The following is an 18305-nucleotide window of genomic DNA, read 5'->3' as shown; positions in this document are numbered from 1 at the left end:
CATCCTCCTCCTCGCTGCTGCGTCTTTGCTTCTTTTTGCTCCAGACGCGCAGTTTTCTTCTCTTTTTTCTCCTTCTTTTTCCCTTCCTCTCCATCCTGAGCCAAGCAGCCAGCAGCCTCCGGCTCCTCCACGACGCTGCTTTTTTGCGTGTGTTTTCTCCAGAAGCCTCGCTTCTTCTTCATGTTTTTCAAGGCAAGCTCCTGAAAAACATAAAAACAGTATGTTTTGAATTTGTTTTTAAAAGGTTAATTCTGAATCAAGCTGTTAAAATCTGAAGTTACATTATTCCAAAGAATAGACGGCATACCTGCAGATGGATGTTTTTAATGATCACAAGCTTCAGTTCCTCCTCTGCTTTGCTCGCCTTCCTAATCAGGGCCTCTTCTTTCTCCAGCCACAGCTTCTCCATCTCCTTCTGTCTCCTCTCCCAGTTCTCCTCCCTCTCAGCCAGCTCTCTCTTGAACTTGTCAGCCAGATCATCGCACTTCTTTGTGCTCTGGTCCAGTTCAGTCTGTTTGAGGCTGAGCTGGGAGGAGATGATAAAATGCTCCTCTGTGCGAGCCTTAAGTTCATCCTTGATGGAGGTGATCACTTTGTCTTGCTCGGTGATCTGCTCCTGCAGCTGGCTCACCTTTCTCTGACAGTCAGCTTCCATTTGCTGCAGCTCAGTGCTGCGCTGGCTGTCATAAGCTGACTTGATTTTTTTTCAGTTCAGCCTGAAAGGTGGCCTTCATGGTGTCAGATTCCTTCATCCAGAACTCTCTGACTCTTTCAGTCTTCTCCTCCTGCTCCGTAAGACTTTCTTCAAGTGCAGAGATTTGAGTCTTGACCGTTTTTCAGTTCGGTCTCATAGTTGGCTTTCATCTTGTCAGATTCCTTCGCCTGCTCAGCCAGCTCTTTCTTGAAGTTTTCTTCAAGATCATCGCACTTCTTTGTGCTCTGGTCCAGTTCAGTCTGTTTGAAGCTGAGCTGGGAGGAGACGATAAAATGCTCCTCTTTGCAAGCCTTAAGTTCATCCTTGATGGAGGTGATCACTTTGTCTTGCTCGGTGATCTGCTCCTGCAGCTGGCTCACCTTTCTCTGACAGTCAGCTTCCATTTGCTGCACTCAGTGCTGCGCTGGCTGTCACAAGCTGACTTGACTTTTTTCAGTTCAGCCTGAAAGGTGGCCTTCATGGTGTCAGATTCCTTCATCCAGAACTCTCTGACTCTTTCTGTCTCCTCCTTCTGCGCCTTGAGACTTTCTTGAAGTGCAGAGATTTGAAGAGAATCCTGTCTCTTTTTGTGGTCATCCTTGCCTGACTTTGTGGCCTCTAAAGCCTTTTCCAAGCCATTAATGTTCTGTTTGGCCATGTGCAGCTTCCTGCCCAGCGTCCTCTGTAGGCTGGCCACCTGATTCTTCAGGGAAGCGTTTTCTGAAGACCACTTCAGATTGTCTTCTTCAGCGGACAGAAGAGCTTGTCTGAGCGAGTGCACATCCGAGCTCGGAGTCACTCCTGCAGGTGGAAAGTACTGCTGCTGTTGTGGCCTGTAGTATTGGGTAGTGTTGCAAGCCTGCACTCTACCAGATGACTGAAAGACATAAATATAAAGTTCAGCTAAAACCAGTCCCATCCTTGGTTGTGGAAAAGTACTCAAATCCTTTAAATTAATGGTAACAACACCTCAATGTAAAAATATTCTGTTGCAAATAAATATTCTATGTTCAAAATTTGATTTTAGTAAAATAATAGAAGTATCATCAGTAAAATATCAACAGTAAAAGGGCTCATATCTAGAATGGCTCCTGTGCTATTATTATCATTGTCTTATTGGATATTATGATTAATAAAGGATTTAGGGGTTATTGATATCTTTGTCTGTTTTTTGGTATTTCATTTATTGTTGACTACTTTATTAGGTAGTTTAGTGTATAACAAGTAGATTTATAAAATGGAAATACAGATACAAAAACAAAAATGTGGCAACCTACACTGTAAGATCTAACAAACTGATTTTACTTATTTAAAAAATTCAGGAATCATATTGCCTTAAAAGGTAAATGTAACCATTAATCTTGATTTATGTTTATTTTTTATCTAATTGTTAAAAGTTCTTGAAATTAATTTTTATTTATTTAATTTTAATAAATTGAATTTTAATAGTTTTAGCTTAGTTGAGATTCAACAATTCAACTATTTTGCTTTATTCTGTAGATGATTCATGAACATACCTACATAATCTAAGAATGAATTAGCTGAAGTTGAACTATTTGCTCAAGAGTTCAACTACATTATTCTGAGAATTTGTAGTGAATTGTCACATATACTCTATAGACTCCATAAAATGTATTTAAACTGCAACATATTAACCAATCAACCAGTTTGACAGTTTATTTCACCCACAGTGTGATTAATTGTGTTAGTTTAAAATGATTTAGACCAAATATGAGGAAATCACTGAGTAGTATGGCCTCAACTGTAGCTCTGTGCTGAATAATATGTTTGCCCCAAAAAGTTTCTCTTGATCTGATGAGAAAAACTTACCCTTGGTCTGAGGTTATATCTTCCTTCCATGATGACAAGGGAAAGAGATTGCGCTGGAGATCAGGGCGTTGTTGGTTGTAGATAACTGTAGACAGTTAATCACAGAATAAATCGTTCGCTGACTGTAGTTCACTGTAGCTCACTGTAGCTGAAAGTAGTTGACTATTCGAAACCAGTTGACGTACTGAGTGAAACAAGAACTGTTTGGTCTTCTTAGAGGAAAGTTTTAGAATGTTACATCATCATGGAAGCTCAGTGACTAACAAGAATTCTTTTTACAGTCCAGGTGCTGATGATGCTGATGATGCTGATGATGATGGGCAAAATGGGGGAGGGACTTCAATGTTATTTTTTATTTGGCATAGGTAGGGACATTTAATTTTGAATTTTCTTATTTTATGTTTATTTTAAATACCCCCAGAACTCCCAAACCCACAAAGGGCTTTAGATGCATGTTTTCCATGAAAATCTCCAAAATCACACCATTTATTATAGCCATAAACTGTGAAATATGGTTATTTATGGTGGAGGGGGGTTATACATCTTCCTCCAGTCACATGGGAAGGCTCGAGAATTTTTTTGTAGCTCCTGGGCGGATCATGATAAAACAAACAAACAAACAAACAAACAAACAAACAAACAAAAGAGATCACACCACAACCACCCCCTGCTCTGAAAAATAAATTACAGTCCATAATTTTTATCAAGACAGACTGGCATTCAGTGTCTGACATTTAGAAATACTGTGACAAATTTATTAATATTATTACGCGTGTGAATATTTCCAACAAACTCAAACTCCTCTTAATGCACGCTCAGATGATAGTTACAGATGTACCAGCTGATCCTCAGGGATCGCTGAATTGATTTCTTCATGCAGTTCCTGCTGGTCGCCGCTAGATGCTGGTCACTGATTACTGACAGCCTCCATAAATAAAACCTTTTTGTCCACTCCCGGCTGCCGTCGCCGGTGTAGTGCCAAAAAAGTGATCGTCTGCTAGAACAGATTACCGTCCGCGGGAGCGCGCACAGCCTGTTAAAGCTATATCGCCCAGTAATCACATCTACAGCTGCTCTGTAGGAGCATGTAAATACACATAACTTTATGCCCGTGGTAAGGGCATAGACATGTCTTTGTCAAACTTTAATGTTTCTTGAAACCCAATTTTCACGTGTTTGCGATTTATAGTTGAAATGAAATTTACGCGATTATAAACAATATTGTTGTTCCCGTTGTTTGTATGTGTTTAATGTGTCTAATATCTTGTTTACATTTCGAAAGTAGTCTCTTATACTTTATGGATGGGTACTGTAACAATAAAGGTGTTATTTGCTATTATTCTGCATTATGTTACTTGCTCAGTGCCCGAGATCATAACCACTCCAGGCCATTTTACCTCCTTTTACCTGTTGAAATACCTTGAGGAGCCAATACAACTCATAAAAACCTGCCAAAAAATGATTGCAGCTCCTATCTTGCCACTAACATGTTGTTTCTACCTCAAAAAGACTTGATTTCAGGCATAGTGATATATTTGACAGATTATAGCTCACCCAGTCCCTTTCTACCTGTGTAAATACCTTTAAAAGACCAATGCAACGAATAAAATGCCATTTTCAACTTGTGATTGCAGTTATCTTCCCACAGAAAGGTTGTTTCTGCCTCGAAATGACTACATTTCATCAATAAATTTTAATAAATTTGACAGATAATAGTCCACTCAGTCCCCTTTTACCTGAGTAAATATCTTTAAAAGACAGATGCAATGCATGAAATGCAATTTTCAACTTGCCAAAAAATGATTGTCGCTGCTATCTCACCACTGAAAGGTTGTTCTGCCTCAAAATGACTAGATTTAATTATTGGGGATTGTGTTTTAATAATTGTAATCGGTCCACTCATTTTAACCTGTGTAAATACCTTTAAAGGGTCAATACGATGCATAAAATGCAATTTCTCACTTGCCAAAAAATGACTGCAGCTGCTTTTTTGTCACTTGATTTTATTCACAGAGAATATATCTGACAGATAGCAGCTCACCTAGTCCTCTTTTACCTGTTTAAATACCTTTAAAAGACCAATGAAACAAATAAAATGCCACTTTCAACTTGCCAGCAAGTGATTGCAGCTGCTATCTTGCCACAGAAAGGTTGTTTCTGCCTCAAAATGACTACATTTCATTCAGAGTGAATATATTTGACAAGTTATTGCCCACTTGGTCCCTTTTTTACCTGTGTAAATACTTTTAAAAGACCAATGCAACCCATAAAATGTAACTTTCAACTTGCCAAAAAAGTGATTTCAGCTGCTATCTTGTCACTAAAAGTTGCCTCTGCCTCAAAATGACTATATTTAATTCTTGGGGGTTTTATTTGACTAACTGTAATCACTCCAGTAATTTTGATCCATGTGAGAGCAGCTGAAGACGTGAATACTAGGCGATACAGCTTTAACAGGCTGCGTGCGCATCCGCGGACGGCGATCACTTTCTGGCAGAGGATCAGTATTTGGCACGACACCGGCCCGGGCTGTTCAGTGAACGACAGCAGTCCGTCAGCTCTCCGTCTCTCTCCGGCTACTCACAAACATGGCGAATGTGGTGCTGGAGTTCAAGGCTTCAGCCGGTGACTCCGAGCCACAGAATCGGCCTGTCCTGATCATCGGACAGCTGACCAACTTGCAGAAAGTCGGCTGGAGCCAAGTCAAAGGAAAACTGCAGCCGGCCGTTAGCAAAGAGGTAAAACTATGGCTGAAATGACTGCTAACGTTAGCGCTATGCTAACTGGGGAAGCTCAAGCTAACACCGCTAGCTAAATTAATGAAGACCATTAGCTATCGAGCTAACATTAACTCGTCCGAGGCTTATAATGCTAATTTGAAAGTTAGCTTGTTAAACTTGTTATAAAGTAGCTCTAAAAATGAAGGAGGTGTTTACGCCTTGTTGCAGATAGTTTACTGTTACTCAGTGGAAGACAGACTTACAACGCCAGTGTTGTTAAAAGTAACCATTGTTGTAGGGTTGACTTGCCCTACAACAACAACTTAAATCCACATTAGTGAAAGTTTTTAGATCTTAACTAGTACTTAACCAACACCAGTTAATTACCTTGTCATGTAATTTATTTATTGCATGTAAAAATGTAAGAAGTTTTTGGGAACAGCTTCAAAATTAAACAATGGAGCACGACCCTCAAGCACTTAATTTGATATGTAATGATATTAAATTTGATGTTTTAATGGCGGATAAGAAAGGGGACATGATGCTTTATTATTATGACATTAAGTTATGTATTCACAGATGTAGACCTATTAAAGTCAGATCACTTTTCCTTGTCTTCATGAATTAGTCGTTAAGTTCCAAGAAAGCAGTGAAATGTAAAACCAAACAAGCCATCCATATAAAAAATACAATAATATATTCTTTTCTGAATAGACCTCTGACTATTTTAGTAGTCTTTCTTTCATTAATTTTATTTTACAAATTTTGATTGATTTTTCAAAACTTTTTCGTTTTTGCTAAATCGGTAATTTGTATTGTTTGTATATCAACTTGATGTAATGGCCAGAGTTTGTTCCTAAATAAAGATTTGTTTAGAAAAGTAACTTGTCACATAACAATGTGACATTTTATAGTCTGTGACAGTTGAGTTTTGAACTTTTCCACATTACCTGGCTCTGAGAAAAGTTCATTTCTATAGATAATGGCACAATTGTATGGCCATGACAGTAATGTAAAGTCTAAAACTGGGAGGCATCCTGTTTATGTAGCTTTTTCAGGGTGGCACTTACAAGTCCAGTGACCAGACTCGGACAAAAATACCCTGCTCTCATAGTATCTAATGAAAACATAAGCACTGCGCTATAGACTGTTGTGCAAAGTCCTCAGCTGTGGTGGTGCAAAGGTGACAGCCAGTCTATAAAGAGAGACTTGAGAGAGTGTCTCTGTGAGGTCAAGGAAAGGTTTTCTGTCTGTCCCAGAGCTTCTCAGTGTCCTCCAACAATGATTAACCAACACTATTGTTCTGCTTGTCCTACTCTAATTTTTCCAGGGTGCTAAAGGTCCTCCCTAATCGTGACACTGTTGTACAGCACCCTCTTATTTAAAAAAAAATCCATTACACATTTTTAACTTGCATATTAGCTTAACATCCACCTGTTGTTGGTTTGTCCAGATGTTTGAAAAATGACGCACTAATCATGTGTGAAAGTCATGTATGGAAACATTGTCCTGGATGGCAGTGGAGTAGCTGCAGACTAGGTGACCTGTCTTGTGTAACAAGTTCACTTCAAGGATACAAATGGCTGCAGAGTCAATCAGGATCAATTATTTTCATTATCAATTAATGTACCAATTATTTTTAAAATTAGTTTTTCAGTTGACAGCAGCGGTTAAAAAAAATACCTTACAGAATTTTCCAAAGCCCAAGGTGGCAAATTCAACTTGCTTGTATGGTCTGATCAAAAGTCCATCTCTAACTCGTATGACAAAGAAAAGCATGAAACCACACATTTGAGAAGTTGTAACCAGATAATGCTTGACAATTTTGTTGGGCTGCACAATTAATCGAAACATTACGAAACTGTAATATGGCCAAATACAATTTTGAAATCGCAGAAGCTTCAAATGTTTGATAAAGGTGAAATATGTCACTAGATACCATTTTAAATGAAGCATTTTGGTGCTACAGAGATGCCCCAGCAAATCATATTCCAGATGTAAGGGAACATACTTGTCTGGATGGGACTCCAGCAAAAATCACAGTATTTTTTTTTTTTCTGTATAACTTAAGTGCAAAAATTACCAGTCACACTAAATTCACCACTTACACTGCAATATCTTATCAAATGATTGCAATATATATATATTTTGCATGTCATACACTACATTTTGTGCTTGATAAATGATAAATACCACCAGTTGTTTTTGCTCCACTGTCTCCATAGTGAATCTAAAATGTCAGTTTTGTCTCATGTTTTCTCAGACCTGGCAGGCAGCTCTCAGTGCTCTGAACCCGAACCCCACGGACAGCTGCCCTCTGTACCTCAATCATGCTGCAGTGGCTGCCCTTCCGTCTCGGGTCAGCAGGCACAACAGCCAGTCCTCTGCCCACTTTGTGTCCCGTCTGGTCCGTTCATGCCTGCCTGGGGGGAACAACCGCTGCATTGTGGTCTGTATCTTCAGAATTTTATTAGCTCTTGCCTGTAGTATAATTTTCATTTTCTAACCTCCTTTAGGGAGCACTCATTGCTACAGAATGAATGCTCAATATTGAATTGTTTGCCAGTATCTGACATGCTGAAATATAACAGCATATCTGGCTGATAACTAATACCAATATTGATGTATCCACTTTTTTCAATTTTAGTGATTATCAAGTCTCTTGGAATTAACATCATATTATGCATGTATAATCTTGTATTGATGGCCCACCAACAGATGGACACATGAAATACAACGCTTTTCTTGGTTGATTCCAATGACCTGCTGATATTAATTGCATATCTGAATGTCGGCCAATTCCAAGTTCATTTAAAGCCAATGTCGGCCAGTACTAATGAGGTGCCTATATTATCGTGCATCCCCGCTACAGAGCAGATCTGCTTTAATTCAGGATACCATCTTTCTATGACACCCATGGCATGGCTCTTAAATCTGTGTCAACCAGTGAGAGGAAATTGTGTGACCAAGTGGCTGATAGGAGCGTTTCTGTCCTCTTCAGATGGTGTGTGAGCGTTCAGATGTGTTTGCGTCGTCCTGTGCCGTTGCCAGGGCCTTCCCCATCTTCTCTCGCCGCTCCTCGTCTTCACGCAGGGCTGAGAAGAAACACGTCACCGTGGAATTTATTATCGTTGGCCAAGAGAGCACTTCTGTGGAATCTGCAGAACTTGAGGTATTACATTGTGGTTTTTTGCACCTAATTTTAAGGACCTTTATTTAAGACGCTGCTTAAAAATAACATGTTTTTGAACCACTGTGGTTCACGTTGAGTACAGTGCGCCGTAGCTGAAGGCTTTTTTCTTTTTTCAGTGTCTCTCTAATGCTGCTCAAGGAGTGCGGATGGCAGCTCGGATTGTGGACACACCATGCAATGAGATGAATACAGATCACTTCTTGGATGTAAGTGAAACTGTGTCTCTTTTGGAAATGCTGTTGACTCCACCACAGCTGCATGGTCAAATTATTTTGGTGCAGCCTCCCCATCACGGACATTCATTTCTGTTTTCAGGAGATCAAAGCTGTGGGAACTGAACTGGGAATAACTCCAGTGATTATTCGAGGAGAGGAGCTGAAACAAAGAGGCTTTGGAGGTAACTTGTCTGCAGATGCCCGTCTGTATCTGTGATTAGTTCATATTATGACAGCTCACCTGGCAGAATAACTGATTTACAGTATATGAACTTTTATACTGAATTTTCTTTGTCGTTGAAAATGCAACAAGTCACTTAAAACAAACGGGGAGGATGCATTGAAGCTAATTTAGATTTGTTGCTCAAAAAGTGGATTTTTCGCTAAAGAACAGCAACAGCTGGGGTTGGGTAACTTATGTTTTGCAACTTTTGACATAAAGACTCCAAATTTCATAGCTAGAGACACATTTATTTATCATGTTATTCTGGAAATTATTCTTCATCAATCAATACAATCGCAATGATCATAAAAAATTGAATTGCCTTTGCATTCATCCAGTCTGAAATTCTAACTCATGGTGATTTTATTTTTACTTTGCCTCAACGTCTTCGTTAAAACTAGTATCTTATTCTTTAACAATAGATATTAAACTTCAACCTTCAACCTCAGCCTTTAAAGAGTGATAAGCATGTATATCTGTCCTTATCCAAGAGATGACAAATCCTCTGATTGATCATTGGTAGCTCCAATTATTTATCCATCTTTTTTTCTTTACTCTGTCAGGTATTTATGGAGTTGGCAAGGCAGCAGAGCATCCTCCAGCATTAGCAGTCCTGAGCCACACACCAGATGGTGCTACCCAAACCATTGCATGGGTTGGCAAGGGCATTGTGTATGACACTGGAGGACTCAGCATCAAGGGAAAGGTAATCCTGTTTTTCCTCTTGAGAAGTAACAGTAACTGTTGTGCGTTATAAAAAGAAACAAAAAATGCTGTTATGCTAATGTACTGGCAATATCACTACAGTACTTCAGTGTTTTTTCCTGACTCAGACTGAGCCTTTTGGGGGTGACTACATATAACAGCCCGATCGACTCTTAAGCTCTACTAGCTCTCGCTGAGTTCACATATGAATTCCTTCTGAAATTGCCTTTTCACATGTATACTGATGCACAAAAAAGGGTGATTGTTGTATCAGACATGTTTTCACCTACTGGAAATAGAATGTCCCAAAACCCAGAAATAAGTTAGCAAGAGCCTTTAATTTGTGAGAAATCACAGTAGGTTGTCTCTCCTTTTAGTGCTAGCTTTACAACAGAGCATTCAGACCACGCAATGCAGCTTAGCTGGCCTATCCAGTGACAGCAACATGTGTAAAACATAGCTTCTGTGGATGACAAGAGGGTTGACTGCTAAGAGTCAAAGATGTTGTGTTTAAGATTTAGTTCTCCTGGATAAGTTGCTGTTAAACACACTTAGAGAGGATTTGGATTGCTATTTTTATTCTCAGTTCTTATTATTTTGGCGATGGGGACTTTCCTTTGCCACTGGCTAAAACCTCTTTAAGGGCCGCCAAATATTCCTCTTTGCAGGAAACACCTCGAGTAGTCATCTAGTTAAATTGATTAAAACTGCATTGCATTCTTATAATTCAGCTCTTTGCACTAATAGTATAAAACAAAAAAATAACAAATCTGATTTCAGACTGCAGGTGTGTGGGAATTTCTCTCGACTGATGTCTTGATGTACATATGCAGTTTAGAAGAAATTAAAATTTGTTACAGTTTGCAGTTACAGTTTGTCAAGTTGTAAAACAGCCATACTCTGTTTAATCTGTTTATCACACTCGCACTATGCATTAGGTCACGAGATCATGCTGTATTATGTGTACTTAACTGTTACTATATTCATCTGGATGGTAGTCTGTTGCATGCTAACAGACAAAAGTGCATAACGTGTGCTTCAAAATGTGTTGCTGTACCTCACAGTTTGATGTTTGTTGTGATCATGTGGACTGGACTAATATTACAGCGAAAACCACAACAAAGGAAACACTTTTACAAAGTGTTTTGGCCTTTTCTCTGAACACCTTTCACACAGCTGCCTTCAGGAAACTGAACTCTGCAGTCGTCTTAGTGATAGTCGAAGTTGCACTCTGTGACACCCTGATCTGTTAAGCTCTAAGCCTATTCGCAGTAATCCATTCACATGTTTTTTGCTGTTGCATACACCAGTTTGAACTGATGGGTCGCTGTCCTGCATGGTAGAGGTGCAACATTAGCATGTCATCACATCGCAGATGAAATCATGTTTCATCACATGTAAATATGTTGTCTTTTTCTAGACCACAATGCCAGGGATGAAGAGAGACTGTGGTGGAGCTGCTGCCATTTTGGGAGCTTTCAGAGCTACTATCAAACAGGTGAGCTTTTGGATTATCCCTCAGCAGCTGTCACAGCTGTTCTGGCCTGCTCTGTGTCTCTGCTGCTGAGTTGTTTTTATCAGACTCTCTCCTCTGTTTGCTCCAGGGCTTTAAGGATAACCTCCACGCAGTGTTTTGCCTCGCAGAGAATGCAGTTGGACCCACAGCCACAAGACCTGATGATATCCACACTCTTTACTCTGGAAAGTGAGTGTCACTTAAATAATTACGTGTCAGATTACCTGATTTATATTTGTCTGTGTTGTCACAGTATGACTGCACCCAGAAAATAATCGGTGTGTTTTTTTTTCTCAAGGACAGTGGAGATCAATAACACTGATGCAGAGGGCAGGCTAGTGTTGGCTGATGGAGTGGTGTACGCCAGCAAAGACCTGTCAGCTGATATTATTCTGGATATGGCCACACTGACGGGGGCACAGGTAGGCGATAACCTCTTAGACGCTGTTTTTAAACCTTCCACAGAAAGTGTGAACCGGAGCATTTTCAACCTCGAACACAAGTTAGAAGATAAAAACAAAACTCAAAACACTGGTAACACCTGAGGAGACTGAAACCAGCAAATAATCCTAACAGGTTGGACCAGTAACCTTTTTGTTTTTGTTGTCCAGGGGATCTCTACAGGGAAGTACCATGCAGCTGTGATGACTAACAGTGAGCAGTGGGAGGTTGCGTGTGTGCGCGCCGGCCGCAGCAGCGGAGATCTTGCTCATCCCCTGGTCTACTGTCCCGAGCTGCACTTCAGCGAGTTCACCTCTGCCATGGCTGATATGAAGAACTCTGTGGCAGTACGTAACAAAAAAAAAAATCATTAAAACCAAATGCTTAAAAAAGGCGTGACAAAGGGCATGGAAATCTGACATGTTTGACAGTTGAAAGCATTTAAAAAAATCAAAATTATGTACTCAAAAAATACTCTACAAAGGTATTACTGACACTTTTTAAGGCATTTTTCAGTGTAATTGGAGCTCACTGTAGCTGCATCTCCCCTTATCTTTTGCACATTGTGCTTGGTTCATTAAACATCAGTACAGGCTTTCACTGGTTGGTTGGTCCAGCTTAAAGCTTAAATCAACAAAGATTTGTGTCGGTAGGATTCTCAGCTGATTGCCTAAATAATGTCCTGTGAAACTTTACATGGCATCATCTTCAACATGACACTTGCTGAATTCTTTCATCAGCAGCCAAACAGAGGAGTGTTTGCACTTTGTTAATTGTCAGTTGTATGGCGCAGTTTTGTTGGCTACGATTTTTTTTTTAACTAAGGGCCAAGTGAATTTAAAAAATTGTAGTCGCTATTGATCATTTAAAATCTGCGGCATTGTGCAGGATATCCCATGACACGCTATTAACAATTACCTCAACCAGTCACTGGTTTGCAGTGTTTGAATCCACCTTCTAGTCTCAGCTCAGCTCCCTTGGAACCTCGACAGAGGTGGTACCAAAGAAAGTACCAGGTACTGTCCACAGCTTTTGCTAACAGGAGGGCGAATGGAGCTGAGCAGAGGTGTGCCATACTGTTCAGTTGAAATGTGTCATTAGTACATAGATTAGGAAGTATTTCAAATTTTCAATTACAATATTAGTTTGATGACTGATGTTGTTATTTATTTTTGGGGGTTGCTGATGTTTATCGTCCTTCTCTTGTTTTGACAGGACCGCGAGAATGCCCAGAGCTCCTGCGCTGGCCTCTTCATTGGTTCCCACTTGGGCTTCGATTGGCCTGGTGTCTGGGTCCATGTTGATATCGCCTCTCCTGTCCATGCTGTAAGTAACCAGTGATTTGCTGTGCCAACAGATGTTGTGCAATCACTTAGTTCTCTGAAGTTTAACCTGGAGTGAATCAGGTTATGATCACACCTAGTGAATGGAAAGTTTTATTGGGTGTGTGATTGTTTTCAGCTACCTACAACTGGCTCTACGAGACTATTATTAAGCTGAATAGTGCACAGGAGTAGAACAGGAGTTTGCCATTTTTACAGACTTACAAATTTGGCAGCAGAAATTATACTTATTCAGACCACAAATCACTTGAGCAGCTGGAATTCTGTGCTGTTTTAATCATTGCTTCAGTGGACATAGACACAAGCTCTTCAGGATCATAAAACCCAACTTCTGATATAAACCTCCAGCCAAGGATTTTCTGAACTAAATATTTCTTCATCACAAAGTAAATTAATAGTTTGTAATGGTACAAAGTAATCTGTATCAGCAGTACATGAATTATTGCATATCCATATGCATATCAGCTGTGGAAAATGTTCTTGTGGTTTTATTGAGTCAGTAACCTGAAAGAAGAGAGTCAGCAGATTCTGTGGGGAAGTGAGAACACCGCTATGAAGCATCACATGTTCTCTTGTTTTTGATTAAAGCTGATGTTGATCATTAAAGAATAGGCCCACAGTTTTTCAGGTGTGTCTTAAAAGAAGTCAGGTGCCATCATGAATGCTGAAACAGGTTTTTCCCATTGTAATCATGCTGTAATTATCCTGTTCATACTGGCAAGGCCTGGGGGGGGGGTTCTTTGTTTGTTTGTCTTTTTCTTTCCAATCGAGTGCCGAGATCTCTACATTCCACAAGCTCTTTTGGCTTTTATATTCTACTAAACTCACTAAATGTTACAAAAAGATAATGTTTTTATACCTACACCGTGTTAATTAGTCTTTCCACTGCTCCAACAATCAACAGCTCTGTTTTTTGTCAAAATAAACCTTTAATTCATGAGTTAGATGTAAAAATAATATGTGCTCCTTGCTGTTGCTCTTATCTGTTAAGTCCTATAACTTAAGCCCAGGTCCCCAGGAAGATCTCAGAGCTTTGAAGACAGTTTTTATTGTTGCCAAACAATGGTACTGCAATTTCCAGAGTCTGTCACGCAGTGCCCTGTGGGCCAAAAAGACTTTTTTCCATTGACTTGCATGGTGAAAGAGATGTCTGTAAATCAGTGGATACGTTTTTTTGAGCACCACAACCACTGCAACCACTGACTTGTTTTACTATTAGTATTTGATCCATTCAGTCCGATAAATTTGTAAAGTCTAGAAGAGGCTGCATGATTAAACATTTGTATCTTCATTCCAATCAGCAAAGTGCTAAACCGCAAGTTTGCTGTTTGACTGGTGGAAGTCAGCGGCTTGGTTGAGCTCGACCACCATGTCTAGTTAGTCTGCTCTATGGGCCGCACAGTGTGAAAGTAGTGCCAGTAAAACCTGGATCACCTTGGTGATTTTATACGAAGCAGCTGAAATATTTTGGCTTTATGTGCCACTGAGCAGTTGTCATAAGAATGAGTGTTTATCCCTGTATCCAGGTCTCTTTATACATCCATGCCTTAACTCCACCACTCTCCATCTTTCCCAGCTGCCTCTTCCACCAGTAGAGAGAATGACCTCTGGTGGTCAGTGCTGTGCACTACAGTTTTGAAAATCGTTCTATTCATATATAATATTTCTAAATACCCTGGTTTGCAATAATACAGTGATACTGTCTGAGCCTAATATTAGCCATTATAAGACCTGTTCTTTATGTAATTTCAGTGTAAGAGATGGAGGGTAAAATCCACACAACTTGGTTTGTACAAGAAGTATTTTAAAATTTACTTAAAGACTAGTTCACCTGATTTTCAGACTTGATGTTTAACTGGTGCAGTGCCTGTTTAAAACTGGCTGATTACTTGGCCTCCTGTATTGCTGCTTGCAGCTTTCTCGAGAATCGCTCATCCAAACAGCTTCACACTGACACTGTGCATCCTTCAGAGTATATGTCATTTCCCAGAAAAAAAGAGTTAATTCTTAAAGTTTCGTTGTTGATACTGAAAAGTGTCCGTTTTGTCTTTCTTAATCTGTTCATGAATGTACTGTAGCAAGTGACGGAGAGCGAGCTGTACCCAGCATGCTGTTTGGCAGTGTAACAGTTTATAGGAGTCCTCCGCAGTAGACAGTTTGCTCATAAGGCACTACTAATAGATATTTTCTGTGGATTCAAAGAGCTCGCAGTTGACACTGCGTTTCCTGGTTCCTTAGCAAAACACTTGCCAAGTGTGAAGTTGTTTGTCCATCGATTTTCACAACAACTGTTCATCCAAACAGAGACAGAGACTTCTGTCATTTTAGGCAGATATAATTTCCATGTTGTACAGAAACCTGTTGAGCCAGTAATATCTACCAAAACACAAACTCTTTCTGTGGAGAAGTTTATTTGGCTGTTTGTTTCCTTGTGCATTATGAAACTCGTCACTGCTTTGAAAGGAGGCAAATGCAGCTGATGTTACTAGTTGAGACTAGTTCTCCATTACACCTGCTCATCGTGCATTCTTTTAATTGAAATGTTCATGTGTGTGTAGGTGTGTCAGGATTGTGCCAATGTTTCGTGCCAAAAATATAAAGGAACTGTTCTCTCTCTGTCCTGGTCTTGTGATGCAGCTCATAAAAATTTGGCTGATAGTCACTTAAACTGTACTAAAACTGCAGCATATGTGTATTCTTCTCAACAGTTCATTGCTTTTGTCTCAGAAATGAAATGCGTTGTACAATGAACAAGGTATCATGTTTCAGTAACATTAACTGAAAAAGAGAACTTCGGGGATAGCGGAAGAAAGATAACTGCAGGGTAGGTTTACGGCAACAACGCTGGAATCTGACCTTTGTATTTTATATTATTTTGTGTCCCTGCAGGGAGAGCGTGCCACAGGATTTGGCGTTGCTTTGCTAATGGCCCTGTTTGGTCAGGCGTCAGATGACTCCATGCTGAACCAAGTGTCTCCTCTGGGTGCCTCCACCAACATGTCTGAGGACCAGATGGAGCGTGACTGCAAGAGACGAAGACTGGTGTAGAACATACAGACACACACACACACACGCACACAACGGTTTACTCCCAACCTTGACCGCTCCACTGCCTCACACACTGAAATGTTGAAAAAAGTGCTCATCCAGTTAGACTTAAAACATTTTAAACTGTGATTCTATGTCCTGTGTTTGATTAAATTTCACTGAATAAAACAGTCAATCATCAGTAAATCATAAAGTGTGTTATACGTGATGAAACACGGGCCCTCATTTGTCCTCATGACTCGGCACTTGATCACCTCTGTAGCCTCTCCTTCTTTCCGTTGCCCTTTATGAAGATTTATAGATTAATACGAAATCTGAAATTTAAAAAAAGGTGGTTAATCTTAATGGCACATTAATTAACAAGTCTTTGTTTTTTCAGCAGTGCTTCTTTGTAAATGTTCATATTTTACATTGTCATTACGTTTAATGACAAGTTAAAAGTTTTACCTCATAAATGCTTGTTTCTTAAATACCCGCCGCATAATACTTTAATGCAAATCAAGGATTGTTGCGTAAATGTTGTCTTTGTTAAAAAATACTGGGTCAGGATCAGCAAAGCTAGCGTTTTTGGCAACCACTGCACTTTGTACTCACCCTGTGTATAGTTGGATTGTGTGATCTCTGGACCAAACTCAGGAGGGAGTGCTCATTGCGGTATTTAACTGTTTCGCAACCATGACAGATGAGTAATTGACAGTCTGTGCCACATATGCTTTGTCAGCACAAAATACACATACAAGATGTTAACTGTAAGTATTCGACTGATTCCAGCACAAGTATGATGTTTCTTCGGCCTTGTGACAATCAAATTGTCCCTCAATAAAGTGGGTGCCATCTGACTTCTCTGTGGATCTGACGTAAAATACAAAAAATGCTGACACAATTTTAAAATCAGAGTCCACATGCTAGCTTGTTGGAGAAATCTGTCTGCTGAGAGATGTAGTTAGAGTTCAGGAAGATGCTAAAGTTTCATGCCACCTAAAATTAAATCTAGTAGTTTATGGTGTCACACAATATCAGTTAATATAGTTTTGTATATTTATTTATTTTTCTCATTATTTTTTTTTGTTCCAATTCAGTTAAGTTGCAGGTAGTTCCTAGAGTGCATGTGCTTGTTTCAATTTAGTTTTTATTGTTTTTAAATGTTTTGTTATTATTATTATTATTATTATTATTATTATTTCAAAAATTAATACTACGGATGGTAATTTTTAAGGGCAATATTTAAGATGTTCAGAATCTGTAATACAATACAAACACAGCATTTTGTTGAGGCGACTGACTAAGCCATGTAGATCCAGTCTCAACAGACATCATACATCAATACCTCCTCATGCTTGCTGTGTTGACAAATTTGACCAAATTGACTAAGACTAAAGACATTTGCTGAATATTCTGTATTTTTCTTTGGTACGTATTGTAAGTACACAACATTGTTAGTTTTGTTTTCTTTTTTTCTAAAGTCCAGTTTTTATTTCAGTTAACATGTTTTTCTCACACCTTGTCTTAGTTCAGTCTTAGTTAACTATCATGATCTTGCACAACATCATGCTATGGTTTTGTCATTAGGAGGTTTTTTTGTAACACAGTTCTGCTGAGATCTTATATTAGTCCACTAATCAACATCAATATTTCATTAGTTAAAAGACCCCAAAGCAGCCAGCTAGCATCAAACCTAAATAATATGGCAACTGTGAGAGCTTTATGACAGCTGCATGATGATCATTATAGTGTTTTAAGACAGCTCAATGTTCCACACTTAGGGTTTAAAAAAAATCTATATTATAGCTTATCACAAAAGAACAGTTTTTCACCAGCAGAAATCACAATAAAGACAGCAGTCCAGTTTTATGACTGCAACTCTGTAGGGGTTTACCGATGTGTTTCTTTTTTTTTTTTTAGGATTGATACTGATTATTAGTAGTTAATGAGGCCAGTAACCAGTGTTTGGAACCAATATACATTTACAATAAATATAAATACTGAAACTTTTAAACATCATATACAGAAAGTTCCCAGCAACTTTTTTTTTTTTTAGAAAATTTAAATAAAAATAGCTCCCTGGGTTTTTACAAAGTAAACGTTCCTCCCATGCTGACACTTTCTTTGTACTTTTTAATTCTTACATTTTATTGGCGATAATTAAAATAAACACCGATACAGCTAATCGGTGAAATGGCAAAAGTCGGGTCCAATAATGGGCAAGGCTGATAATCTGTGGACCCGTAAGTGGTAAACAACTCACACTGCTCATACTGTGCAGTCTGGGTTTGCTAGAGAGAGAATGACGCTATATTTTGCATTACATTGCATATTATGTCCAGTTTGAACTTTTATTGTTATTTTAATCTCCTTTCTTTTAAGGTTAGAGGATTTT

The 18305-nt window shown here is 39.2% G+C and overlaps 1 protein-coding gene across 1 annotated transcript; it reads left to right on the top strand.

The window, feature by feature from the left end:
* Positions 1-5043: 5043 nt before the first annotated feature.
* Positions 5044-16767, top strand: npepl1 (aminopeptidase like 1). The gene is made up of 12 exons (XM_042508587.1): positions 5044-5262; positions 7508-7693; positions 8246-8416; positions 8554-8643; positions 8753-8834; positions 9439-9581; positions 11001-11078; positions 11185-11285; positions 11395-11518; positions 11708-11884; positions 12753-12863; positions 15770-16767. The coding sequence occupies exons 1-12, from the start codon at positions 5113-5115 to the stop codon at positions 15926-15928; spliced, it is 1572 nt and encodes a 523-aa protein (XP_042364521.1). The 5' UTR covers positions 5044-5112; the 3' UTR covers positions 15929-16767.
* The last annotated feature ends 1538 nt before the right edge of the window (positions 16768-18305 follow it).

Source organism: Plectropomus leopardus, chromosome 2 (assembly GCF_008729295.1).
Source record: "Plectropomus leopardus isolate mb chromosome 2, YSFRI_Pleo_2.0, whole genome shotgun sequence".
Lineage (NCBI taxonomy): Eukaryota > Metazoa > Chordata > Actinopteri > Perciformes > Serranidae > Plectropomus > Plectropomus leopardus.
This window is presented reverse-complemented; position numbering and strand designations above follow the sequence as displayed.

What these genes read in the sequence shown, in the direction of transcription:
- npepl1 (XM_042508587.1), top strand. Translation starts at nt 5,113, where the DNA reads ATGGCGAATGTGGTGCTGGAGTTCAAGGCTTCAGCCGGTGACTCCGAG. An exon ending in GACTCAGCATCAAGGGAAAG is followed by an intron (nt 9,582 to 11,000) that starts GTAATCCTGTTT and finishes GTCTTTTTCTAG; the next exon opens with ACCACAATGCCAGGGATGAA. An exon ending in TCGCCTCTCCTGTCCATGCT is followed by an intron (nt 12,864 to 15,769) that starts GTAAGTAACCAG and finishes GTGTCCCTGCAG; the next exon opens with GGAGAGCGTGCCACAGGATT.